General features: G+C 41.4%; 1 protein-coding gene and 1 pseudogene across 5 annotated transcripts; both read right to left on the reverse strand.

Moving 5' to 3' along the window:
* Nucleotides 1-903: 903 nt before the first annotated feature.
* Nucleotides 904-24,910, reverse strand: LOC103718411 (uncharacterized). 5 transcript variants are annotated; one of them, XM_039131022.2, is made up of 4 exons: nt 24,750-24,910; nt 23,928-24,664; nt 22,191-23,713; nt 904-1,436 (listed from the first exon to the last, which is right to left on the reverse strand). In XM_039131022.2, exons 1-4 carry the CDS (start codon nt 24,761-24,763, stop codon nt 1,377-1,379), a joined length of 2,334 nt encoding a protein of 777 aa, XP_038986950.2. In that variant the 5' UTR covers nt 24,764-24,910; the 3' UTR covers nt 904-1,376. The 5 variants fall into 5 exon arrangements, with proteins under 5 accessions (XP_038986950.2, XP_038986951.2, XP_088566334.1 ...); XM_039131023.2 differs by having other exon boundaries at nt 24,742-24,873; XM_088710209.2 differs by lacking the exon at nt 904-1,436 and adding an exon at nt 2,523-2,659.
* On the reverse strand, nt 6,571-7,663 carry LOC148700206 (syntaxin-121 pseudogene; annotated as a pseudogene).
* Nucleotides 24,911-25,211: the final 301 nt, after the last annotated feature.

Here is a 25,211-nt window from a genome sequence, read left to right on the forward strand (position 1 = left end):
TGATTAGTAATCTTGCATGCTTGTATAGAACGCATTGCGGGCATATGGTGCCTGTTATGCTTTTGCTTCGGGGTGTGACAATCATTGCTCCCATCTTCACTCTCCTGTATATTATCCAAAAATATCATCCCTATGACCATTTCCATTTCACTCTCCCTATTGCTACCGTCACTATCTCCTCTCTCCTCTCTCTTCTCTCCTCCACTCTTCTTTGCATCTCCCTTGACAGCAAGCTTAAAGCCCAATCTTCTAGGGCTTGAAGGTAAATTTCTTAAGATGGTTGTCCTTCATTTATGCTGCAACTTGCAAAGCCTCGGAAACCCGGATACGGCAGTAGTGGTCGCGGGTGGTTTTAACTTCAAAAACTTTTAAAAATTAAACTTTTCAGCGCATACAAGTTTTAGAAACTGAAATAAAGGTTTAAAAAAAATAAAATAAATATCAGCTTACCAAACACCTACCCTACCTCGATTTTTTGTGTCTTTTAAAACGTTGAAAATGGAAAACCACAACCACATCAAAGAGGGCCTTAAACTACCATCAGTTGGGTCACTTCTGACCATAATCAAAGCTGACCTGTGTACCCTGCAATCTGACTTGAACAGAAAGAATAAATAAGGAGGTTGGGAGGTCAAGCTAAGAGAGAACATTCAGCTTCCTAAATTGTCAAGATAGTGCCAGAATAGTTCTTTTCGTTAATCAAAGTCTTCATGAATCTGAAAAAAAAAATATACATAGTACCATTCTTAGATGTGACCAAGCACTCAACTCAACTCGGCCTTAATTCTAAATTAGTTTGAACTGGCTACATGAACCTTTTTTACATTCCACTCTGGCTACCCTTTTTGAAATAACTGATCAAGTACTATAGTTTCTATAAAACACATTTCAAAATGTTTCAGCTAGATAGAAAATTTGTTTATTAAACTTCTGCCAATACTGTTTGCAGAGGTACAAAAATGTAACAACAACAATAAAGCTGACATTAATCCCTAGCTTTTTTCACTTATACAACACAAATAGCACTTACCAAACCTTAATGCAAAGCTGTACAAAATCAGGAAGTCCCAAGACAAACACCATACTTCTAGGAGATAATTCATGTCTTGCTCACACGTGAGGTCAGTATATGTTCATACCAAACTGGTTATATGCGTTCCCCCTACGATCATCTTCAAGGTAGTTCTTGAATATAACGATTGAGCTCAGTTAAGCCCCACATTTGTTAGATTATCTTGGAAACACCGTAGTATTAACAAGAATTATCAAACACATAGCATCGCCACAACTTCAAGCAAACAAAATCATCCTTGTCCAATCTGTAGCAGTTCAAGCGTCAGCTCTGATCCAGCATGTCATTTTTAACCTTTTGCAAATTATGTGCTATCATTCAGTCCCCGAGAAACACAGCAACAACGCCTTTTTTTCAAATTAGCCTAAAAAAGTGAGCAATAAATTAATATCATATAGGAGATACAAAGTAGAAGTAAAAGCATATAATTCCAAACTAAATAACCACGCGACATTTTAAACGTTATGGTATTAAGAAAAAAAAAATAGAGGGTGAACTTTGATGCAACAGTAGGGTTGCTCCATTATGACTTAAGTATCACGGGTTTAAAACACGAAGACAATTTCTCATAAGACCGCGTACATCTGACCTGTCCTACACCTCGTAGCGGCAGGAGCCGCATGCACTAGGCATCCCTTTTTCAGGAAAAAAAAAATAAGATGGCATTTTACTTTTTGCAATAAGGGCTAATAGGAGGTACCGTGCGTATGCATCCCCTGCCATCATCACACAACATAACAAATCAGCATGACCTCTTACTTCCTTGGAAGTGTCTACTCACCAAAAGACACCAAATAATGCAACCTAACTCTCAACAAATTTGAGTAGTTTATCATTTGTTCCACTGGCCAGCTAGTTACAGTAACAGTTTCCTGAAATCTGTGCATAAGCTTCTTATAGCTGCTCAAGGACAACCTAGTAAAACTAAAACCAATTTTTTGCTACCCCCGGTTCAAAGAAACTTTGCACCATACCACTCAGAACATCAGGACGAAATTTTCACTCATATTGCATAAATTCCTTCACAAAATTCTCTACTGCTCTTAATGTCTTGTAATCCTGCATGTCATTTATCATACATCTTATACATTCACTAAAAAAATTTAAATATGTTACTCATTCCACATCATAACATTTGGGATCCTCAAGTTCTTTACGAAATGTTGAAATTGAAATTTCCTGGTCAAGACAGCTCTGTCATAACTTCAGGCACATGTCAATTTATCTGGTCATGATCATTTTTTGTGATAACCTCAGACTTCCAGACCACTAAATGTTTTGTCCAACATCACCAATAAATATCATTACTTTCCAAACATTTGTTTATCATGAGCAAGATTCTGCATTGACTTCCAGTTAATAGGTCAATTATAAGATCACAATCATCATTTCCTTACAAGGTCAGATTCAAGATACCTAACCAACCAGTCTTCTCACTCCTACAGATGTACATCATGAACAATGAATTTTCTAAATAAATTGACATGCTTATAAGTACAGAAATTTTCACCCTTAGTTTTTCTGGTCTCACTATTAACCTCTTAACATCTTCAAATTTCATTTCATCATAAAACGGCATCAACAATCCTGCAAAAAAGAGTATACTTAAAACAAACTGTCTCATTTCTGTGCAGAATTAAATATGTAATTTTTTTAATGATATTATTTTATTTTGCAGGGAATGATAGTAAAGAAATTTTTGGCCAACAACCAACCCATACGATTGATCTGTTTTCCTTTCACAAGATATTCATGTCATGGTGCCACCAACCCAAGGTTGTCTTGCAAATCGCAGCCATGATCAGCAGGACAAAATTGGATTGATAACATAAATTGATGAATATTTTGATATTTTGAGAATTCTGTTAAGCACAACATCAGGCAAATACTAATTCCATCAACAATAGTTGAGAAACACAAGTAGAAATTTTCTTAGTAGACTTCATATAAGTGATGGATTGGTTCTGACCCTTATCATCTGATAAAAATGTAGAGCAATGCCAACTAAGCCCAGAATCAGAAGCGAACGATTAATTTTGCATACCCTAATCACAGGATTCTACAGGGAAAGAAGCTCTTTATTTAAGTAAATATTTATGAATGAAGTCACAGCATTATACATAAGTACTATGAAGAACGACATCAGAACATTCCAGCGGTTTGATAACCAATAAGAAACCAAAATGCAGATTAACAAGAAGTCAAGGATTGAGGGGCCAGCTCATGCTGGTCAACGCCGACCAAAACTCGCCCTGCTGACTTTGAGCATTAAGGCCTCCAATGTTTACTGAATATTCAGATGTTGGAGGTGCTTTGGAGAGCTCGGAGCCCGATAGGAGCCCTACGTTAATCAAAGCCACCATTCTATAGCTAATAAGGTGATCGGTCTCGTCCACTTATTTATTTTAAGTTTCATTTAACATAGCGCATAGTTTTTTTCCCCAAAATTTTTATGTAAAAAACCTTTTCTTGGTCAATCCAACATCATGATGGTAAATAAAAATTAGTTCATTTTAAATTTTTACTGTATTTTCAAAAAACTTATCTCTCTATTTTTTAAGTAGAGTTTAGCATCCTTTAAGCGGGATTGATCTATGAAAACTCCACTTCAAGTATATGTTAAGTTGAATAAGTGAGAGTTTTTACAGCTTGACTTATGGTTGTTTTAGGTGTCCATTGACAGGTTATTCTGAATTCAGAAATCCAGGAAAGGTTTTGGAGATCAGTTGCTTGACAATTAAGATTTAAGAGTTCTAGTTTAATTGTAAATTAAGTCACACAAAATTTAAAAAAAAAAAATGGCTTCAAAAAGCATTATGTGTTTTCTGTTCTGAATGAAAGAAATTTCGAGGCCCGGTTTGGCCATTATTATCTCTATCCTGACCCCCCTCTCCCTTTGCTTTCATCTGTGTTTGGTCTTCTAAACCTTATTTTACTATTGATTTTTGCATAAACTCTATCATCTGCATTTCTGTAATTGGATTCCTACGAACCATTATGAATTCACAATTCTACTTCAGAAAGATGTTATTTAGATCTATACCTCATTTAAAGACCTAAAGCAAAGACCTAAAGCAGAAACCTTTTACTCCCTGGATTTTACAAATGCCAAGAAAAAAAAACACTTTTTCCTTTCTTCTGTACCAAGGCAGCTGCTCTCAACCTAAACCCTTATCTAGTTCCTTAGGTCCACGGATGCCTTTGTAGGACATCTCCAATTGCTCCTATATCATGTCAGGTTCATGCACAAGAGCATAAATCAAGGATCAAATCAACTGATTTTGGAGAGTTTGCAATCCACCGAAAATCCTTTCTAGATACACCACAATTTTGAAACTAATTTGAGAGAAGGACATTCACTAAGTTGGCTCATAGATATTTTGTTGGATAGAGCCGAATCTACAGCCCTACCAAAAGATATTCTAACTGAATATAATTTTCTGAAAATAAATAACAACATTATGAAAGAATAACCTTTGAAAATGCATTATGGTAGCATGCTTGCACTATAAATGTGCATATGCTACCTTAATTGCATATGATTTGGCTTAATTTCAGGGACATTTGTGTTTGGCCCCAAACAAGCACACTTGACTGCAGTTAGTTTATTTGTTTCTTACATAGTAAGCACAGGCCAATTTACAGTGTCATAAAAGCATCATGTCAATATTATTGATATTAATTGATCATAAAAAATTAGAAGATGATTTTTGGACAATGCGGGAGTGTTTATTAATTAATCATTATTTACTAAGACAACAATTCATAAATTTCACTATTTCATTAAAAGGTCCTAAAATATCTAGAAAATTGTATTTGAATGAGCAATAACTTAACCAAAGGCTCCATTTTCGATTTAGCACTAATGCAATGATGAAATACATTGCAAAGAACTTGCAGTATAAGTACTGAAGGAAATATTTGAAAGAGTATAAAAGATAAAAGATCAAAAGCATCCTAGGAGCCACCAAACCAACAACAAACCCAAAAATCAACCTAATGAGTTTTGGTGCTCTCAAGGCAGCAAACATAAGGCATGTTCTTCTCGACTAGAACTATAAAACTTAAGCGCTCATTTACACTTGTGACCTATGAAGCAAGGGCATATCCAATAAGTATCCAACAGATATCAGTACCTGATATGTATTTGATACGAGCCCATCATGCAAGCTGAAGTATTTGTGCTTCATAAATTGTAACACAAGGGTCTGACATATGATTACTCACAATTTTGGTGTCTGAGAGGTTCAACATGGTATGGACCTTGTACCAAATCCCTATGCACCTAGAATCTATCACCGATTTTTTTCTAGACATTCGTACCCTCTGGATCTAGCTTCAACTATAGCATTGACATGTCATGATATGGGCTCCTCACGTGAATTAATACATGGAGTAATTTGGATTGTATGACACTATTTATTGTCTTCAATGTTTTTAGTTCATGCAACTAAAGTGTCTTAAGTTTAAACTAAGACAAATCAAAACTGTCTACATGACTGCAGCATGCTAATTTGTGCCAAGCAATGGCATGGCTTTTGGTGTTTGCCATGCTAATGCCAAGACACCATGACACTTGTACGTTGTACTTAACCTTACCTTGATGCCCTAGCATTGGGCTAGACAAGATAGGAGTTGAGCAGCCATGCTGAAATTGTAGCAGAAAATCTCAGACGGACTAATAACGTGGTTAGCCAAGTTGTGGTAAGTCAACTTAGGGAATCATTGAGTCTTATTCTTCTTGTTAATTGCCTATTAAGAATTGGTATAGATTACCCAAACATTTGGGTGGGTTGGGGGGGGGGGGGGGGGGGGGGGGGGGGGCCTTGCCAACTTCAGTTTAAATTGTGAAAATAAAAAAAAAGACCCCTCTATGTTGTTCAAAATAGGAGAACTGCACATGGAGGGCCGACGAGAGCTTCTGGCCCTCCTCTACCTCTCTCGGCCACTCTCTTCCTCTCCTCCTCCCTCTCCCTCTCCCTCTCTCTCCATTCCTCTTCCTCCCCCTCCCTCCCTCCTCTCTCTCTTCCTCTCTCTGATGCAGGACAGCAGGGAAAACGTTTCAAGGGGAGGGGAGCTCCCATCTATCTTAAGTCTCAAGGGCGTATGCCTTTTTGGGAACTCCACGACGGTTGGGAATAGCGTTAGGCCCAGCAGCAGCGGAGGGAGAAAGAGAGAAGGAGAGGAGAGGAAGAAGAGAAGAGGAAGAAGAAGAAGAGAAGGGAGGAGGAGGAGGAAGAAGAAAAGAAGGCTAAGTTTCATTCATCATTTATCAAACCCTAAACATGAGCATGGACCCATATATATAGGGTCACAAAATAACAAATAAGCCCCTGCAAAGAAAACAATCCGAAAAACGCCCTAAAATGACAATATGCAAATAAACCCAATCAACATAACATAAACCCAACTAAAATAAATCAATCCAAAATAAAATCAAACTGGTTGAACTAGCTGGACCCTGTGGCGACCGAGGACACGATGATGGCTGACTTGGGACTAGGCCTGTTAACAAGCCGAGCCGAGCCCGAGCCTGGGACTCGTGATGGCTGACCTGGCACTAGGCCTGTTAACGAGCCGAGCCGAGCCCGAGCCTCCCAGGCTCAGGCTCGGCTCGTTTCACAGAAGCTCGGGCTCGGGCTCGGTACCGAGCTCTGTATTGGGCTCGAACTCAGTCTTGCTTGCAAAGTAAAGGCTCGGGCTTGAGCTCGTAAAGCTCGTTTCAATTATGAGCTCAAGCCCGAGCATGAGCCCAAGCTCAAGCTCGAGCTCGATAACAAGGACTGGGCTCGCCCGACCTGGCTCTTGATGTCGTCCAGCTGCTCCCCCTGTGCTGCCACCAGCACGGACATGTCCATGAACACCTGGTGCAGCTCGAGCAGGCTCTTCTCGAGATCCGCCGCCGCCCCGTGCCTCTCCTGGATCTCGACTATCACATCCAGGACCCTGCCCCCTTGTTCCTCTATTGCCCTCTGCAGGAACCTCTCGCCTTCTCCCGTCGCCACCAAGGCCTCCACCGTCTGCTAGTCGGGCTTCTTCCCGGTCACCGTGTAGTAGCGCCGCTCGACGGACTCCCAATAATCGCCTTTGAGTCCTTCGGCTTCTTGCGGAGGCCGGTGACAGAGGTGCGGGTGCGGTCCGTGGAGGTGCCGGTGCCGTAGCTAGGAAGGGAGCAATTGGCGGCGTTGGCGCAGTCGAGGGACTCGAGGCGGAGCTTGATGAGCTTGGCCTTCTTCAGGGTGGTGGCGACGTCGCCGTCCATGCGGGCGCAGAAGTTGCGGACGGCGGAGGCGACATGGAGGGTCTTGGAGGCCTCGTTCTACTCGTCAAGCCGGCGATGGATGCGCTCCACCTCCTTGAGCTCGTCCTTGATCACCTCCACGTCCTCGAAGAACCTGTCCAGATTGGCGCCGCCGGACACGGACGAGGATGGTTTGCAGCTCATCTGGACGTCGCCGAGTTGGGGGACAATAAGAGGATCTTTTGATATCCCTACCCGATTTATTTGGTCTATTGACCCGATTGAAGTTTCGATGGGCCCAGGCAGGGTTAAGTCACGAGCCCAAACAGGCTCGTGAGCTGCTCGGGCTCAAGCTTGGGCTCGAGCTCGGATTTAAACGAACGGCATTTTGAGCTCAGGCTCGGGCTCGTTTGACTAACGAGCCGAGCTCAAGTCGAGCTTTTACCGGGCCGAGCCCGAGCCGAGCCCAAGCAGCTCGGCTCGCTAACGAGCCTACCTGGCACTGATGTCCGCACCACTCTCTCCTTCCCCCTCTTCCCCTCCCTCTCTGGTTTTCCTTTGTCGGTATGCACTGAAATGGCCTGGCACAGTACCATATGGTACTGTACCACCAACCAATTGATATGGATGCCGACACTGGTAACGCATAGCTTGGTTTGGATAGCAAGAAACTGGATTACTTAAAACCCTTATCTCACATAATCCACTTTATGTATCGTAGGGCAACCCTTGGTGGTCCGACATCAGTTTGGTATCAAAGCCAACTTCCTACCCATCTTTTAATCCTCTTTTCCTGTCTTTTTCCTTGATTTCTTCCTCTTAATATTATTTCTTTCCTTTATAATGGTTATCAATGCAGAACTTAATTCTCAACTTGACACCTTGACCTAAGATTATGAAGGAAGAAAACCATTCAATAGATAAATAAATGATTGGGTTGCCCCTCTGGAGACACTAATGGCCGATCAAGACAACTTTGGATGCAATTGCTGCAGCAGTTCTCAGCTGCAAAAGCAATACAACAGAAAAGTCAGACATGGGTTCCACTTTATCAGCCTTCAATCTTTCCATGTACAACATCACATCCCTCCACAAAATCAAATCTGACAGCTCAATAAACAGTGAATTTGTTAAAATTGAGTGAGGAGCTAGGCTTGAAGTTGCTGATTTTTCTGGAGAACATGATCTGGATAGATTTCTTTAGTGGTTGCACAGTATTGAGAGCTTCTTCATGGTACAAGATGTTAGATGGAATAAAATTTTTTGTTGCAGAGCTTCTTCCAATATCAGCATGTTGGGTTTTGGGCCCAAACCCTCTCAGGCTGCATTTAAAAAAAAAAAAAAAAAAAAGAAGAAGAAGAAAGGGGGAACAGTTTTGGGGTAGTTATCGGCAGTTACCACCCCTCCCCCTTTCTTAAAATTAAAGAATGGGAAAACTCCCCATCAATATAGACATTCCTTCTGTAACTTCACTTCAACATAACATTCTTTGCAATTCCAATGAATAAACACAATGAAAAAGAGCAGTTTGTGAGTCCTATACACTGGAAAATAGATTGTCCATTATCATGAATGTGAGACATGGCATTTGGGCGGTGAAAAGGTGTGATCTTCATACTCTGATTTCACCCATAACCTGCTGGCTTCATGGTGATAATTTTACCCACATAAAACTATCCAAATGACCCTGGATTACCTATGTTTTGTTCCCAACAAGGTAAGTTTGTCTAACTCTATTTTTATTGAATTTTTCATTCTACATTGGTATCAGAGCATTTTGATTGTTTCAATGGCTTATGAGTGACATATACATGCCTTTAAATGCATGTGCACGTCTCTGTTTACATTGTTTCATCACTTTGCAATTTTCTCGGACCTTTAAATGCGTTCATGGCAATTTTACGTGAGGCAACATTAGGGCTCGGCTTTATGTATAGTATAGCCCTTCATGAGTGCACATCTTGCTTGCAAAATTTGGGCTTAATCAGAGGCTTGTATGTTGTGTTTCAACAAAGACCAAGTTTCAAGAAACTTAGAAAGACCATGAATTTGTGGTCATATATCTTTCATGCACTACCTCCTTACTCCTTAGACTCCAAAATTAGTATGGTTTGAAAGTTCTTTTACAAGCTTTAAAACCAAATATCATATGCCAAGTTTTATGGTTTGTAGAGAGAGAAAAAAGGGTTTGAAAACGGTTCGGAACCTAAGATTCTCTGATGCAAAATCGTGGCCTGGAGGTTGAAGAAGATGCCGACCAGAGCAAATCTAATACCCCAAGGCACACATGTCAGGTACACACACCATGTGGATAAAACCTTAGGCAGAATAAACCTCACCATTAGACTCAGCTCACAAAGATAGTTTGAGCGCCACTGGTCTGACCTGAAACAGAGGCATGAAAGGCAATGCATGGCCTACTGCATCACCTCTGGTGCGTGAAGCTCCTACAACTGATTCAACTAAATAAAATAGATGGGATTTTTCGACATTGCAGATGCCTAGACATGCTAAGCAGCATGGTGCAGGCTATAAAAGGCTTCATTTTTAATGCTCCAACCACCATTTTGTGTATTTTTGAATTTACTATTTCTCAATATATTTAAATTATTTTTCTATTTCATTAAAAATTTATTTGTGAATTAATTATGTGAAAATTATTGGAATTATAGAAAGTATTTTTCTCATAAATTTTATGTTGGAAAAATTTTAGTTTTGAATTTCATTAAAAATTTTGTTTGGGGTTCATTGAATTTGTTTACGAGAAGTGATGTCTAATGGGAGCAAGTGGGAGCTCTTGGATATTGTACTGTCCCTCTAGTGCAAGGATCACCGAACCGGTACTGGTCAGCGTACCGGTCGGCGCTAATACCGATTCGGACCGGCCTGCATAATATAGCACGCACGCGGACGCTGCCCATGGTTATACCAACTCCTAGCTATACCGGACAGAATCATTCGGTTCCGTCCGGTACACATCTAGTACCAAACCGGTTCCGGCTTGTTCCGGCCCAATACCGCTGGGGCCCAGAACCATTTTTTAACGTCGAACCAGACCGATCGGCACCAGTACCGATTCCGTACGAGCCGGCTCAGCATTCCTTACTCTAGTGAACTTGAATTATGCAATCAAACTGAATGTACAATTCTTTTATAATTGTTGCATCTATGGGTTTATGATGGCTACATGCATTCTTTTGTGTTTAAATTTATGTTGAGTTAGAATCATGTAGTAATTTGTACACTATTTTTGGTTCATCCATGTAGTGAAAATGGTTATAAAAGAAGATTGCATGAGTTATAAAATGAACCCAAAACACACCACACAAAAGCACATAAGGACTATATGGAACATAATATGTGATTATAGGGTTACTGGTGTTGCTGTTTCAAAAAAAAGACATGGTTATTGTATGTTGCTTGCCTCACTACCGGTTCAGAGGGAACCTATAAGACATGATATACGGAATATTAAAAGGTTAAATCTTTGGAAGATAGCATGGGAGCTTGAATTGGCAGAGCGGTGGATCATGTCAGGGGGATGCACTGCTAACTTCTATCGACATCTCAACCAAATACCCTATAAATCAATCACTTCTACACAACATGAATTGTTGATAAGTAAAAAACCTAACCTAAGCCATTTGCGAACCTCAGGATCTGCATCTTATATTCACGATTCTTCTCATAGATATGGAAAGTTAAGTCCAAGGGGGAAGAAATGCATCTTTATTAGATACTCTGAATACTCCAAAGCAAGGTCTACTATGTCGGAACCGAAGCCCGGACAGGTTGCCCGGCGGCACGGGTCGGTACTCCTCCATACCGTTCCACGTCAGGCCTATACCGACACAGTAGAGAAGGCGGAGGAGAGTATCTTGTTGGCTTTATTCCATTTTTTAAAGTGCTTTCCGTCTCTTACTTAGCACGGTCTTATTGGCTTTCTCTCTCTAGGTGAAGTACTACTGCTGGTTCCTGCTAAAAACAAGGCTTCTCATCCTAGGAGTTTGCAAGTATGAGAGAGTCCTCTCTCTGTCTGTCTCTCCGAGTTTCTACTACTAAGTTAAGTAGCACTTCAGCTATTCAATTATAGAATAGATTCCGATCAAGCAAAAGGCAGGGTGCTAGGGATTGTTCATGTAGATTGGGAACCGAAGGTCTTTTGCTGTCGCCTCGTAACTCGCTAGTTCAAAGCTTTCATTACTCTCTATGGGGAAACCCGGATCTTGGAATCGATGAACCCTTGGTCTAAGAAACCCATCCTAAGAACTCACAACCCCATGAGACTGGACTCTTTAATAGTGAATTAACTCCTCTGGACCTGGGCGCCCGCAGAAACTGGACCGTTAATAAACCCTCTTTCTGAGGGATAAAAGACTTAATTATAATCTAATTATAATTATTTAATTCTTCCATTTAACTCACTAACTCTTAGTGGGTTATTTCGAACATCAATCTTATTGACAATTGACATTGTGATTCCAAATCACAATTCGACAATCCTAATAATCAGAACCTTTAATGTGTGTAACCTCATAGGTTCTAATCTGACTGGTAATGAGACATATTGAGATCTCCATCTCAATATCACTGAAACACCTTTCAGTGGACTGAAACTCTTTCAGTTCTACTCGTTAGGGTTTACCGATCATCAGGTAAATGCCCGTGAGTTCCAACATCCACAAGTGACACCTAGCAGTATATAGTGGCAACCCAGTAGAATAGAATAATGAACCTCTAGGTGCAGTTATCGTATGATACAGTCCCTCTATACATAAGTCCCGACTAGACTAAGGTCATGGATAACTCGTCAAACTTCACGGTCTGTCATATGTGTAGATTTATTCGACTTAAGTTCGGAAGTGGAAAACTCTTTTTCTTTTACTGTTCCATTCGAGGTCTTACGAACTTAGTCTTATAAATCACATAAGACTTCTCCTTATCTATCAAGGTTGATAGATTTCTTATAGGTGCATACCCTACTCCTATAGTGAACCTACTGCAGCCAATCTATACTGCATGGACCCATATGGCTAGAGACCATGTATGCGTGCAGTCAAACTACAATAACCTTACTGTGAGTAGCCGAAACACCGCAGGTCAAAGAACCAGTCACACCACTGCAACATCAAGCAAGTCACTGACGAGTGGATAGACATCCAAGTGACTTCTTGTCTTGGTCACTATCGCCTCTATTACATAACCTTTCTCTGGGAAGCCCTTCTTGTCTTGGCTACTACATCAGCTCGATGTCCATTAGCTCATTTGCTTTTATTTTCTCTCCGTACAAAAAAAAAAATGAAGGTCGAGATCCCTCTCTTTCTCACCCCGGGGATCGATCAGATTCCATTCAAGTTAGATGCCTTGATCTAATACTAATACCGCTTCCGCTAGTCTAGGGCCCTAGACCTGGTGAGGAACTACCCCAGACGGGGATTTCGCTCTACTCCCCCCAATCTTCACTTTAGGCCACGCCGATTAGTCAAGCCAAGCTAGGAAGGTAAAGGGGACAAGTGGGTGTCGTAATTGCAACTTGAATTTGACCTCCCGCAGGGAGGAGGTCAATCAAAAAAAATAAATATTACTCAATCAAAGGTCCAACTGATCACCACGTCAAAGCCTGATTTGGAATCCTTTTTCACAGCCTTTTTGCCCAAATGAGAGATCTATTCTCAGGGGAATCTTTAGTGCCCCTCCACCGTCTTTCACTTCCTCGTTCCTGATGAAGTTACGGTCTTGTCCCCAGTTGTACATGAAGTTGAGGTAGCAACGGTACAAACAAGAAAGCAACGGCGGACATTGGGAAGAATAGGAGAGAGAAAAAGAGAGAGAGAAGAGGAAGAGAGATAAGGGTGGCAAAGGCCGACGGAGGCCTGGCGGAGGCCGGCGAGCTCACAAACAAGGCGGAGGGGCTCCCCCTCCGGGTCCCCTATTTCATTCGAAACAGGCGCTCCAAAGGCGGAGCCCCTCCATGCGTCCTCTGCGTGACTCGCCGGCCTCCGCAGTCCTCTTTTCCTTCCTCTCTGTTGCCCAAGGTGACAAGCCAAAAGGAGGGGTGAATTGGTTTCTCTAAATTTTTACTATCTTAATTTAGTCAATCAATAAGTGAGTGAAGTTAAAACAATACACAATGCAAATACACAAGAAGTATAGTGGTTCGGTGCTCTCCTAAGCACCTACGTCCACTCCCCAAGCGACCCCTTGGAAATTCACTATAATTCCGCGGATTACAGTTGGATTGTTTTCCGGGCTCACAATCCAAAAACCTTTACACTTTGGTTTTCCGGGATCACCAAAAACCTATGTTGGTTTTACGGGCTCACCAACGAACCTTCACAATTGGTTTTACGGGTTCACTAATAAACCTACACCGTTGGTTTTACGGACTCACCAACAAACCTTTACAAGGTGATTAAAAGAGAAGAAGAAGATTGAAACTCCTATATGAGCAAATATAACAATTATAAGCTACAAAGAAGAGTTTAGAATATAGTTATCGCTTGATGAGACTTCTCTCTTCTTTGTCAAGAACGCTTCACTCTTCAAGGGTGGATGGAGCTCTTAATGTCTCTTGGAATCTGCTCAACCACTTCCTTTTGACTCTTGAGTGAAGCACTTGGATGAAGAAAGTTAGGGCTCTTGTCTTTCTTGTGTAAGCTTTGATATTTTGCAAAAGGATGTTTTCTCTGATGAATAGTGTCCCTTTAAATAGTTTTCCTCATCCATTGGACACCCCCCATTGGTCAGATTTCAAAAACTAGCCATTACTTGCTGTTGGGAGGACAAAAGGTACTTCTGCAGAACTAGCCGTTATGCTTCTCCCGTGCTTGGGTCGACCTAAACTTTTCTGGGGTCGACTCAAACCACTGTTCATCAGACTTTCACTGGGGTCGACCCAACTTTCACTGGGGTCGACCCAACTTTCACTTGGGTCGACTCATGCAACATTGGGGTCGACCCTCTCAGGAAGCACAGAACCTTGTATTTCAGCCTTCCTTCACTTGGATCGACTCAACTCTTTTTGGGTCGCCTCAAGAATCAGTTGGGTCGACTCAATTTCCACTTGGGTCGACCCCCTCAGGGATTCCAGAGAACCAATTTTTGAATGACATAGCCTTTGGGTCGACTCATGTTCAGTTGGGGTCGACTCAAGGTTGGGTCGACTCAAATTCCATTTGGGTCGACCTTCTCAGGGATTCCAGAGAACTGTTTTCTTGAGGCTTGAAGATGGGATCGACTCAGCCTTTACTTGGGTCGACCCAAGTACTGTTCATCCGTGCCATTTTTGCAAAAGTGTGCCAGATGGTTCCTTGATGTGCCGAGGTCGACTCATTCCACACTTTGCTGCAACTTAGGTTTAGATTCATCCATATAATCAATGAAATATTCTTCAAGCAATTTTGAATATATGTCATGGTGGTGCTATATACTCTTAACAATGAAAATTACTATCATCTCCTTGAGAGTACGTTTTACTTAAAACTTTGCCGAATTAGAATTTAGAATTCACTATCATTCTTCAAGCAAATTTTATCTTATTATTAATCATTGAAATACATCTTGATCTCATTCTACTAATGTACCGAGAGTGACGAACTTAGTAATGATGTATCATATTACCTTGTAAAATTTAATTAGATATTCCTTCAATGGTTGAGTTAATCATCAAAATACCACTATCATCCTCAATCTCCTCCTTTTTGATGATTACAAAATATTGAGTATGAGCAGATTGTTACTTAAGTTAAAATCCGTTTTTAGAAGAGCTCAAGTTGCTGAATTTCAGCTTTTCAAATTTGAGAGTGAAGTCTCTCCCTTTTTCATTCAAATATTGCCAATTTGAACTTTTTGATTTACTCCCCCTTTCTTTTATATTTGGTTAAAGATGAAATTTCAAAAATTTGAGATAAAACAAGAGTTTCAGATTATGTATCAAGGTATGAGAAGTACGTGCCAAATTCTGAAATTTGATTTCAATTTGAGACTTTAACCTTTTCATTGTTACATATTACTCCCCCTTAAGTGTATAATCTTTCCTATTATCATTTTCAATCTTGTTTATCAACTTATTTCTTTCCTTACTTCTCCCCCTTGTCCTCAACCCTCGAAAGAAAAGATCAAACTCGTCGAATCACTAACAATCTGAACTGGACTGGTAGTATCTTTAGATTCCGGGACGCCGAGACCATAAGAGTTAAGTTAGCAGGGCGCACATTCACAATGGCAAGAGCAAGACATTTAGATCCCTTTTCTCTTTTTCCACGGGTCGTTTCATCCACACCTGCACTTGCAAAGGCAGACGCATCCCTGGGCGTAGTCATGACTTGTCAAGAGAACGATGAGAAAGGCAGAGACTCTCCTTTTGGGCGAGGTCTTCCAAACCTTTGACTCATTCAGTCAATCCCCAACGGGGTGGTGTCCCAACGCGATCGACCGAAATAAAATAATAAACATTCAGATTTTACTGATCAAACATGGAACATTGTAGTATATTAACACCAAAAATACAATGTTTTTCAATCAAAGTGCAAAGTACATGATCAACACAAAATACATATGAGAATTAGATAAATCCTAGGCACTAATCAAGGTGCTAACATCAGCCTAGGGGGTATCTAATGGCTGTGATCTAGTCCTCATCCTCCTAGCATAAGTAGCGAGGGGAGGTCGAGCCTGATAGGACTGAGTCTAGCGTGGACCTCGCTGAGCTGGATGACTCTGTGCCAATACCTCTGACTTAGCTGCTCGGGGCACAGATGGACCATGAGCCTCTCTCTCTCTCCGTAATGCTCCTACCTACTCTCTGAGATCGCTAATCTCAGCAGTCATGCTATCCATCCTGCTCATATCCCATCAGAGAGAGTCCTCACCTGAGCTGATACAAGCTCAATCATCCTACTCCAAAACTCCTCTATACATCCCGTAGGTGTGGATGACGAAGGTCCAGCCTCTGAAGGTGCTGTAGGATGATCCGCAGGCTCCTCATCCTCAGGGATGGGGTCTCCAATCTCTGGTGCATCACCCTCTGGTGCATGTATCCCAGCTCCTGCACGCACCCACTGCCCGTTCACCTTCTCATAACCCATGCGAATAAGGGATCGTGCAGTGTACGTGTCAGTAAATAGTAGATGCCTGGAGATCTCTCCCTCTACTGATATGTCATGCTGTCGGAAGACCAGGGTGAGTATCATACCATAGGGCAAGGAGACTCTCGAATTGCATTATAACCTTTTTCATCTGTCTGATCATCATAGCTGGGAGGTTTAGGAAAATGCCCTGAATAATGTGCTCCATAATGACCAAGTCTCGCTCAGAAATGAGATCAAATCTCCCACTCTTCGGAAATAAAATCCGACCTATGAAATTGTGCAACAACCTCATCTTAGCTGAAAGATAGCCTGCTATCACATTTTCGGAATAGTCGAAATCATCGTTCTCAAGGATCAATTGTAGAGCTCTCAACTTGTTTTCAGGTTTTTCCGGTGTAGCTCCTTCGCAAGAGAGATGAAGCAACTCACTCAAGCTTTCTTCTGAAACCCTAACCCTTACTCCTCGGACTTCAGATATAAGCCCTCCCATTCCAACTTTCAGGAAGGCATAGAACTCACGAACCAACCCAAGGTAGATCACCACATCTAGGGAGCAAAGATACTCTCATCCTTGCCTTCGGATCCAATCACCCACCGGAATCCTTCTTGATCTAAGAACTCGGAGTGGATCCTTCTTCCCATGGTAACCGGTCTCCCCGCATATTTTGCAAGTTGGACTGAAGGGGAGGGAGGAGGAAGAGGCTCTACACGTGTCTCACCTTGTGGAGGCACTGTAGAAGACTCTCTAGCATTCTTTCAACACGGGTGGTCCGTGAAACTCTCCCGGATCGCTTGGCTACGGCTCGCTTGGGTCCCATTCCTTCAAGATCTTGATCTAACGGCTTGGGAAAACTTCCTTCTACTGTTTGGAGATGATTGGAAGAGATTGGAGAGTGGGAAATAGGATTTTAGGAAGAGGACAAGATGAAACAGTGCCCTAATGTCGCTCACGGGTCCCCCTTTTAAAAGTGGGGTCCCGTCGTTGGGTCGACCCCATTCTGGTTTGGGTCGACCCTAGTTCAGAAAATTTTCTTTCTCTTCCTTTTCTTTTTAAAATTCTTCCTTTCCTCCAATCCTTACAAATTCTTACTGGGACAATGATACATAAGTAAGGAATCTATAGATGACTAGTTTGACTAATGTTTCATGGGTTTTTCGAAATGGAAGGAGAGTATCATGAGACTACTTGCTCCTTCTTATATCTCCTCAATCAAAGGGATCACATATACCTAATTCCCTCCTAAGCATGCAAAATCTGTCTTCACTCAAAGGTTTTGTGAATATGTCAGCCAATTATTTCTCGGTACACACATGCTCAATACATATATTTCCATTTTGAACAATGATCTCTAATAAAATAATACCTTATTTCAATATGTTTGGCTTTAAAGTGCTGAACTGGATTCTTGGTAAGGTTAATGGCACTAGTGTTATCCCACTTTATAGGAATGTTATCTAGTTTAAGTCTATAGTCCTCTAGTTGTTGCTTGAGCCAAATTACTTGAGCACAGCAACTGCCGGCAGCTATATATTCGGCTTCAGCTGTTGACAATGCTACTGAATTCTGCTTTTTGCTAAACTAAGATACTAAGTTATTTCCTAAAAATTGACATGTTCCCCTAGTGCTCTTCCTATCTAATTTGCGACCAGCAAAATCTGCATCAGAATATGCAAGCAAATCTAAACATGAGTCTCTCGAGTACCATAATCCTATGTTTGCAGTTTCTCTCAAATATCTAAGGATTCTTTTAAGAGCACTTAGATGTGACTCCTTAGGATCTGATTGGTATCTGGCACAAATTCACACACTAAACACTATGTCTGGCCTACTAGCAGTAAGGTAAAGCAAGGATCCAATTAAGCCTCTATAAAGCTTCATATCTATACTTTTCCCTTTTTCATCTTTGTCTAGTTTATTAGTGGGATTCATTGGGGTGCCTATTCCCTTGTGATTTTCATTCCCAAACTTCTTTAATATTTTCTTTGTGTATTTAGTTTGATAAATGAAGATACCTTCCTTAGTTTGCTTGATTTGTAATCCAAGAAAGAAGTTTAGTTCTCCCATCATAGTCATCTCGAATTTTCCTTGCATTAGATTAGCAAACTCTTTGCAAAGATTATCATTTGTAGCACCAAAGATTATGTCATCTACATATATTTGTACCACTAGCAGATTTTTGTCTTTCCTTTTGAGAAAAAGTATTTTATCTACATTTCCTCTACTGAAATCATTATTCAGTAGAAATTTGCTTAGTCGATTATACCAAGCCCTAGGTGCTTGTTTTAATCCATATAATGCCTTATGTAATCTAAACACATGATTTGGCAATTCATGATTCTCAAAACCAGGAGGTTGCTTTATATATACTTCTTCCTCTATAAAACCGTTTAAGAAGGCACTTTTTACATCCATTTGATACAATTTGAAATCCATGAAACATGCAAAAGCTAGAAGTAATCTAATTGCTTCTAATCTAGCCACGGGAGCAAATGTTTCCTCAAAATCTATCCCTTCTTCTTGATTGTATCCCCTAGCTACAAGTCAAGCTTTATTTCCAATTACAGAGTTACTTGCTGTTGGGAGGACAAAAGGTACTTCTGCAGAACTAGCCGTTATGCTTCTGCCCGTGCTTGGGTCGACCCAAACTTTTCTGGGGTCGACTCAAACCACTGTTCATCAGACTTGGGGTCGACTCAACTTTCACTGGGGTCGACCCAACTTTCACTTGGGTCGACTCATGCAATATTGGGGTCGACCCTCTCAGGAAACACAGAACCTTGTATTTCAGCCTTCCTTCACTTGGGTCGACTCAACTCTTTTTGGGTCGAGTCAAGGATCAGTTGGGTCGACTCAATTTCCACTTGGGTCGACCCTCTCAGGGATTCTAGAGAACCGATTTTTGAATGACATAGCCTTTGGGTCGACTCATGTTCAGTTGGGGTCGACTCAAAGTTGGGTCGACTCAAATTCCATTTGGGTCGACCCTCTCAGGGATTCCAGAGAACTGTTTTCTTGAGGCTTGAAGATGGGGTCGACTCAGCCTTTACTTGGGTCGACCCAAGTACTGTTCATCCGTGCCATTTTTGCAGAAGTGTGCCAGATGGTTCCTTGATGTGCCGGGGTCGACTCATTCCACACTTTGCTGCAACTTAGGATTAAATTCATCCATATAATCAATGAAATATTCTTCAAGCAATTTTGAATATATGTCATGGTGGTGCTATATACTCTTAACAATGAAAATTACTATCATCTCCTTGAGAGTACGTTTTACTTGAAACTTTGCCGAATTAGAATTTAGAATTCACTATCATTCTTCAAGCAAATTTTATCTTATTATTAATCATTGAAATACATCTTGATCTCATTCTACTAATGTACCGAGAGTGACGAACTTAGTAATGATGCATCATATTACCTTGTAAAATTTAATTAGATATTCCTTCAATGGTTGAGTTAATCATCAAAATACCACTATCATCCTCACTCTCTCTCTCCCTCCCTCCCCCCCCCGCTCGCTCTCTTTTCCTCTCTTTCCTTCTCCTTCCCCTCCAATGGCTTTTTGTTTCAATTGTGGGAAACATCCCGATCTGCCACCGGTACGGCTCAGTACTCTCCGAACCGTCCGATTCGGAACGGTTCCACCGACTATGATCTAAAAGATATGTATTCATTGGTAAACATGCAAATGGCAGTGTGATTAAAAATAAAACACGAGATGTCACATTCTTGGAGAATGACTTTCCAAGTAGGGTTCAAATTGATAAAAATTTCCAACTTTATGAAATGAACAATCCTAACATTCATGGTGCACCCAGTCAAGTGATAGAGGTATATGAAGAGTTGTCTGGACCATTTGAACCTAGAGGAAGCGACACATTACCTAATCAATTGAACCCATAGATTTTTTTGGATACAGTATAGCAGCCTGCGAATGTGTCACGTATTATTGGATGGCTATAGATTTTTTTGTCATTAAGTACAAAATTCATGGCCAAACCAACACTTAATCTCTTCAACATGGACAACTCTTGATGCAGTATGTACTTGCTTGAGATTTGCCGATGATGAAGCTCTAAAAGATAGCTAGTACTTTTTCTCTTCAACATGTAGCATCCTCATGAAAGGTAGGGAACCAATAATATCACTATTGAAGAAAGTCTTCTAAAGCCTAAAGGTGGATCAACAGATAGAAGGACACAAATATTTAAAATATCATTGCAGTCAATTGGGAGCATAAAAATCAAAGAAGGGTACCTTTAGTTTGGTCTTTTCAACCATGGATGGAAAATCAACATGCATCAAAGCTCCAAGCTTCATCCAAGTACATATTCTTCTCAGATTCTAAAAATTGCAGCAGTCCAAGATTTTCCAAGAGTTTGATGGGCCACTTTTAGTATTTAACTCATTATTTCAATTTATTTCAGTTTAGGAAGTGGTTAGGTGCTTTGGTTTTTACAAATTTTCTTGTTTTCCTTAGTTAATGGGTCATAAATAGAAAAGTTAGAACAAAGCAAGTTTGAATCACTAGTTGAATAATTGAAGGTATAAATTATTGTACAAATTCTATCGCATAGGAGATCGCCCAATCACCTAGGCTATAGGAGGGTCTGTTGCCTAGGGTTGCCTAGTCTATTTGACAACCATGCAAGGAGGTGTACAAGTGGCCTCATTCACAGCAAGGTGCTCGTGGTAAATACATAACTAAATGCGCCAACAGACATATTTGTTCGTGCTTCAGAAAACAAAATAAAGCCAACTCCTTGGGCTTTAAGGACTCAGCTCAGTCATACATCAGAGAGCTGATTGAGCTTGACTTGAGCTCCATTAGAGCTTTTCAGTCTAGGCTCTTGAGCTATTCAAGCAAGCTGATTCTCAAGCCTAACCCAAGCCAATACAAATTTTTATAAACTGAATGCAGTTTACGTTTGTTTTTCTTATTGGTGGATCCTCAAATGCAGCTTGATCTTGCTTATTAATTTCAACCTTACATTATGCACAACTACCTATTATATGCATACATACACATATATGAAAACATACAACCAGAAACAAAAATCCTTATATTCCAGTATGGACATATATATATATATATATATATATATATATATATATATATGTATGTATGTATGTATAAAAATTTATAGAGGTTTATACATTTACCTACATGGCCCCACAAACATGTGCACGTATGTGTAAAGGCAAATTCTAAGCCTTATTGAGCCAAACATGAGTGAACTAGGCAACTTGCAAGCTCAGCTCAAAACTATGAGCTAGCCAATTTACATGTTCAGCTAAAAATTTTATTATTCCAATATCTCAGGCTGAAACAAGTCCTAATCATGCCCACCGTAAGCCAAACATGAGATCTTCATGAACAGCTTGCTTAATTCGGAGCCCTACATAAAAGGATGACCATGAAGGGCAAGCACTATATGAATACTTTACCAATTGAACAGGCACACATTGTGCCAAATATCATGAAATTCAAAAGCCACATGAACAGCTCTTAAATGGCAGTGATGCTTAGATGGATGGTTCAAAACGGACAAACACAGCAAAGGTTTCTATTTTAAAGAGATCTTATGTTAATTAGCTGCATCAACTATCAACATATGATAATCCCTTACTAATAAGCCAAGACAAAAGATAGCATGTACATAGATGTTGCCAGAATAACACCAAATACAAAAAGATAGACGAAAGAAACCATCAAAATAAATGCAGTTGTCGCAAATTATTCAAATGAATCTTCAGAAAAATCCAGCTTGAATTGTAGTGCCATACCTTGGATGATATAGGTATCAAAGAGGCCTGGTGAACATTTTTCTCAGGTTCTGTTACTTGCCTGATCTCTTGAAGTTGATGTGATATTTCCTCTAAGAGCAGCAAGCTGTCAGATTCCTTCTCCTTGCGCTCTACAGAAGAACTCAACTGTTCTCTTCCTTGTTGAATGATCTTTAGTCTTTTCCTTAATCGCTCAACTTCATTTTCTAGTATATACCTTTCATAGTCAGCTGCAGACACCGAATGCCTCCTCAAATCAAACCATGAAGCTTTGTCAAATGAACTGCCCATCAATTTCCCCCCATTTGTCATGTCTGAGCAACTTCTGTGAATGTTTAGTTCCCCATTTGTCCATCTTGAAACTGAATTACTAGTTGTACAGTAAACTGAGTTAGCTCCATATAATTTATTTTTCATATTACTATCCCCAAATGTGCCTGAAGCACATCCTTTCTTAGAAAGGTCTATTTCCTTTTCATCTCCCTCACCATCCCAATTAATTTTGTCATCAATGACATGTACATCATATGTGCGTTCTTCAGTCTCAAACTGAGATAAACCATCATCTCTTTGATCGGATGTTTGACCACTGGCCCTATATGATTTATCCAAAGGAAGACTCATCTCAATTTCGCTGACCCTTGTACAATCTTCATCAATCAAATGTGAGGTAACTTCATCAGATCCACACTCTTGGGATCTATTTAGCTTACATAGGTTTTGCATTGTGACCATGCCCTTCTCCTGAAACTGGATGTTCCCTTCACCTTCAATATTTGAAACTTCTTCCTGATGCCTCTCAATACTATCATCCTTCTTAACATACCCATGAATTGAATAGCCAGCATTTTCATCCAAGGACAGTAACACTGATTCACTGCCAAAACCAGTAGCACAACTATGTCTCTCAGCAACTAAAGGCCCACTATCACCAACTTGTTGGAACATAGTGTTCACCTTTTCCTTCTTTTCAATGGATTCATAGATCTGTTGTAATATCGGGATAGGGTCATCAAATGGATCAAATGAAGAACAAGACCTCTGACCCATCAGCTGTGTCATATCATGCAGATCGCTGTCAGATTGCTGCTCGCCACCATCAAGCATCATTTGCCAATAAGCTTTAACTTCTTTCTCCAAGACATGTTTCTCTCTTTCCCGCCTAACAATGATCTCCTTTAGAATCATCATCTCTTCTTCATAATATGCAGACTTCTCTTCAACAATATTTCGGTACTGCCGAGCTTCCATCTCAATCTTTGCCTTCTCCCTCTGGAGACGTAGTATCATCGCCATGGCTTCATCAGCAGCAGTAGCAGCAGCATTCCTCTCTTTCTCCAATTCAAGAGAGAGAGCCACGTGAGTGGACTGCTCTTCTTTAAGTGCCCGCTGCAAATTTCTTATAACACTAGTGACATTTTCCTCAGATCCGCCAACCTCTTTAGCACTAGCTGATACATTCTTCTCCATAAAATTACATTCATTAGCAGAAGCAGCTCCTTCAACCAATCCAAGGCATTCATCTGAAATAATAGTACATAACAAAATACCAACTGTCATGGCATTTATATCAAGGAATACTTGACTTTTTGACATAATACATTTAAACTGTGCCGTATGGCCTTCTTATTCCAAACTTGTAGACAAAATCACAGCAAGTTATCGGCTTTTGTTATGGAAATTCTGCAGTGACCGTATATGGAAGTTGAAAAAAAGAATACATGTTTAAATACCCACCAAAAAGGTAACGACCATCTCCTTTTTCTTCAAACATCTGCACTTGGCCGTTGATGTTGAAGGGCGTGCGGGGAGTGCCCTCCCCTTTCCAACACAACTGCAGAGGCGGAGAAGGGGACGCGGCGGATGGGGACTTCCCTCGGCGACTGGGAGGAGGTCTCCGGCGGCAACGCCGGCGGGTGACGAACGGTGGCCTCTTCCCGAGGAGGACCCCTTTACCCTTGACATCCAGGGAGGCTCTTCTCGGAGAGGGCACCGACTCCAGTCCACCCGCCGGCGTAGGGCTTAGCAGGCTCAAATCCTTGGAGCTGCGAGGATCATAAGAGGCGGAGGCCCACGACTCCTCCTCCCCTCCGCCCATCTCCGAGAGGCGCTGTCCCCCGCCGCCGCCGCCGCCGCCGTCATCGGTCATGAACTTGACATCGTAGCGAAGGCAGCTGCTGGGTCTGCGGAGGCAATCAAAGGGAAATCGGCTGCGCAGGGACATGTGGACGGCCGCGATTTTGTTGGCAGGGTAGTCGATGAGAAGGCCCTGAAGGCACCGGGGCTGCCGCCCGAAGAGACCGTTGCAGGAGCAGGGCAGCGCGAGCCCGAACACAGACAAGAACTTGGAGGCAAGAAAGGCGAGGGTGGAGGCGCAGAGGAAAAGGTAGGCGAGGGCGAGATCGAGGTAGGAACCCACCAGAGAGCACAAGGTCCAGCTCTCGATCGCCCGGCATGCCATTTTCGTAGCAGATCTGCTCACGTATTTTAACAAAATGAATTAGATGGGTCAGCTTCGAAGAGGAATAGAAGGATACAAAGAATTTCCGACCACGTAACAAGAAATGGCTCATTAGTTTATCTAGAGGTCCCGGTAGAAGAGCGCAGACTAGAAAGTTCGCAAGCCATCGCCTTATCCACCATGGGCAGAGTCATCCCGGAGCGACAGTTCAGCAACTCCTTGTGGGGGCGGGTGAGGAGCGGAGTACATCTGTTGGCCTAGGAGACCATTTGTCAGCTGATCAGGAGTGGTAGATTGGGGTCTGGTTGAGCGACAGAAGATTCTCGCAACCAAATTAGCAGTTAGATTTATCTTGGAACTGAGTTCTCTTTAGGGCACCCTGATGAGGCTTAGTATGGAGATCCAGCTGACCCAGCCGTCTTCCGTACTGGCCACCGCAGTTTCTTTATATGAAGGAAGATCTGTGCTCGCGTACTGGTAATCCTATCGGAGATTAGATGGAAAATCGGAGACGGTCGGGCTATCGATGTTATGGAGGACAACTGGCTCTTTAAGAGGCC

Source organism: Phoenix dactylifera, chromosome 13 (genome assembly GCF_051530095.1).
Source record: "Phoenix dactylifera cultivar Ajwa chromosome 13, Ajwa_hap1_PhDact_Kaust_v1.1, whole genome shotgun sequence".
NCBI lineage: Eukaryota > Viridiplantae > Streptophyta > Magnoliopsida > Arecales > Arecaceae > Phoenix > Phoenix dactylifera.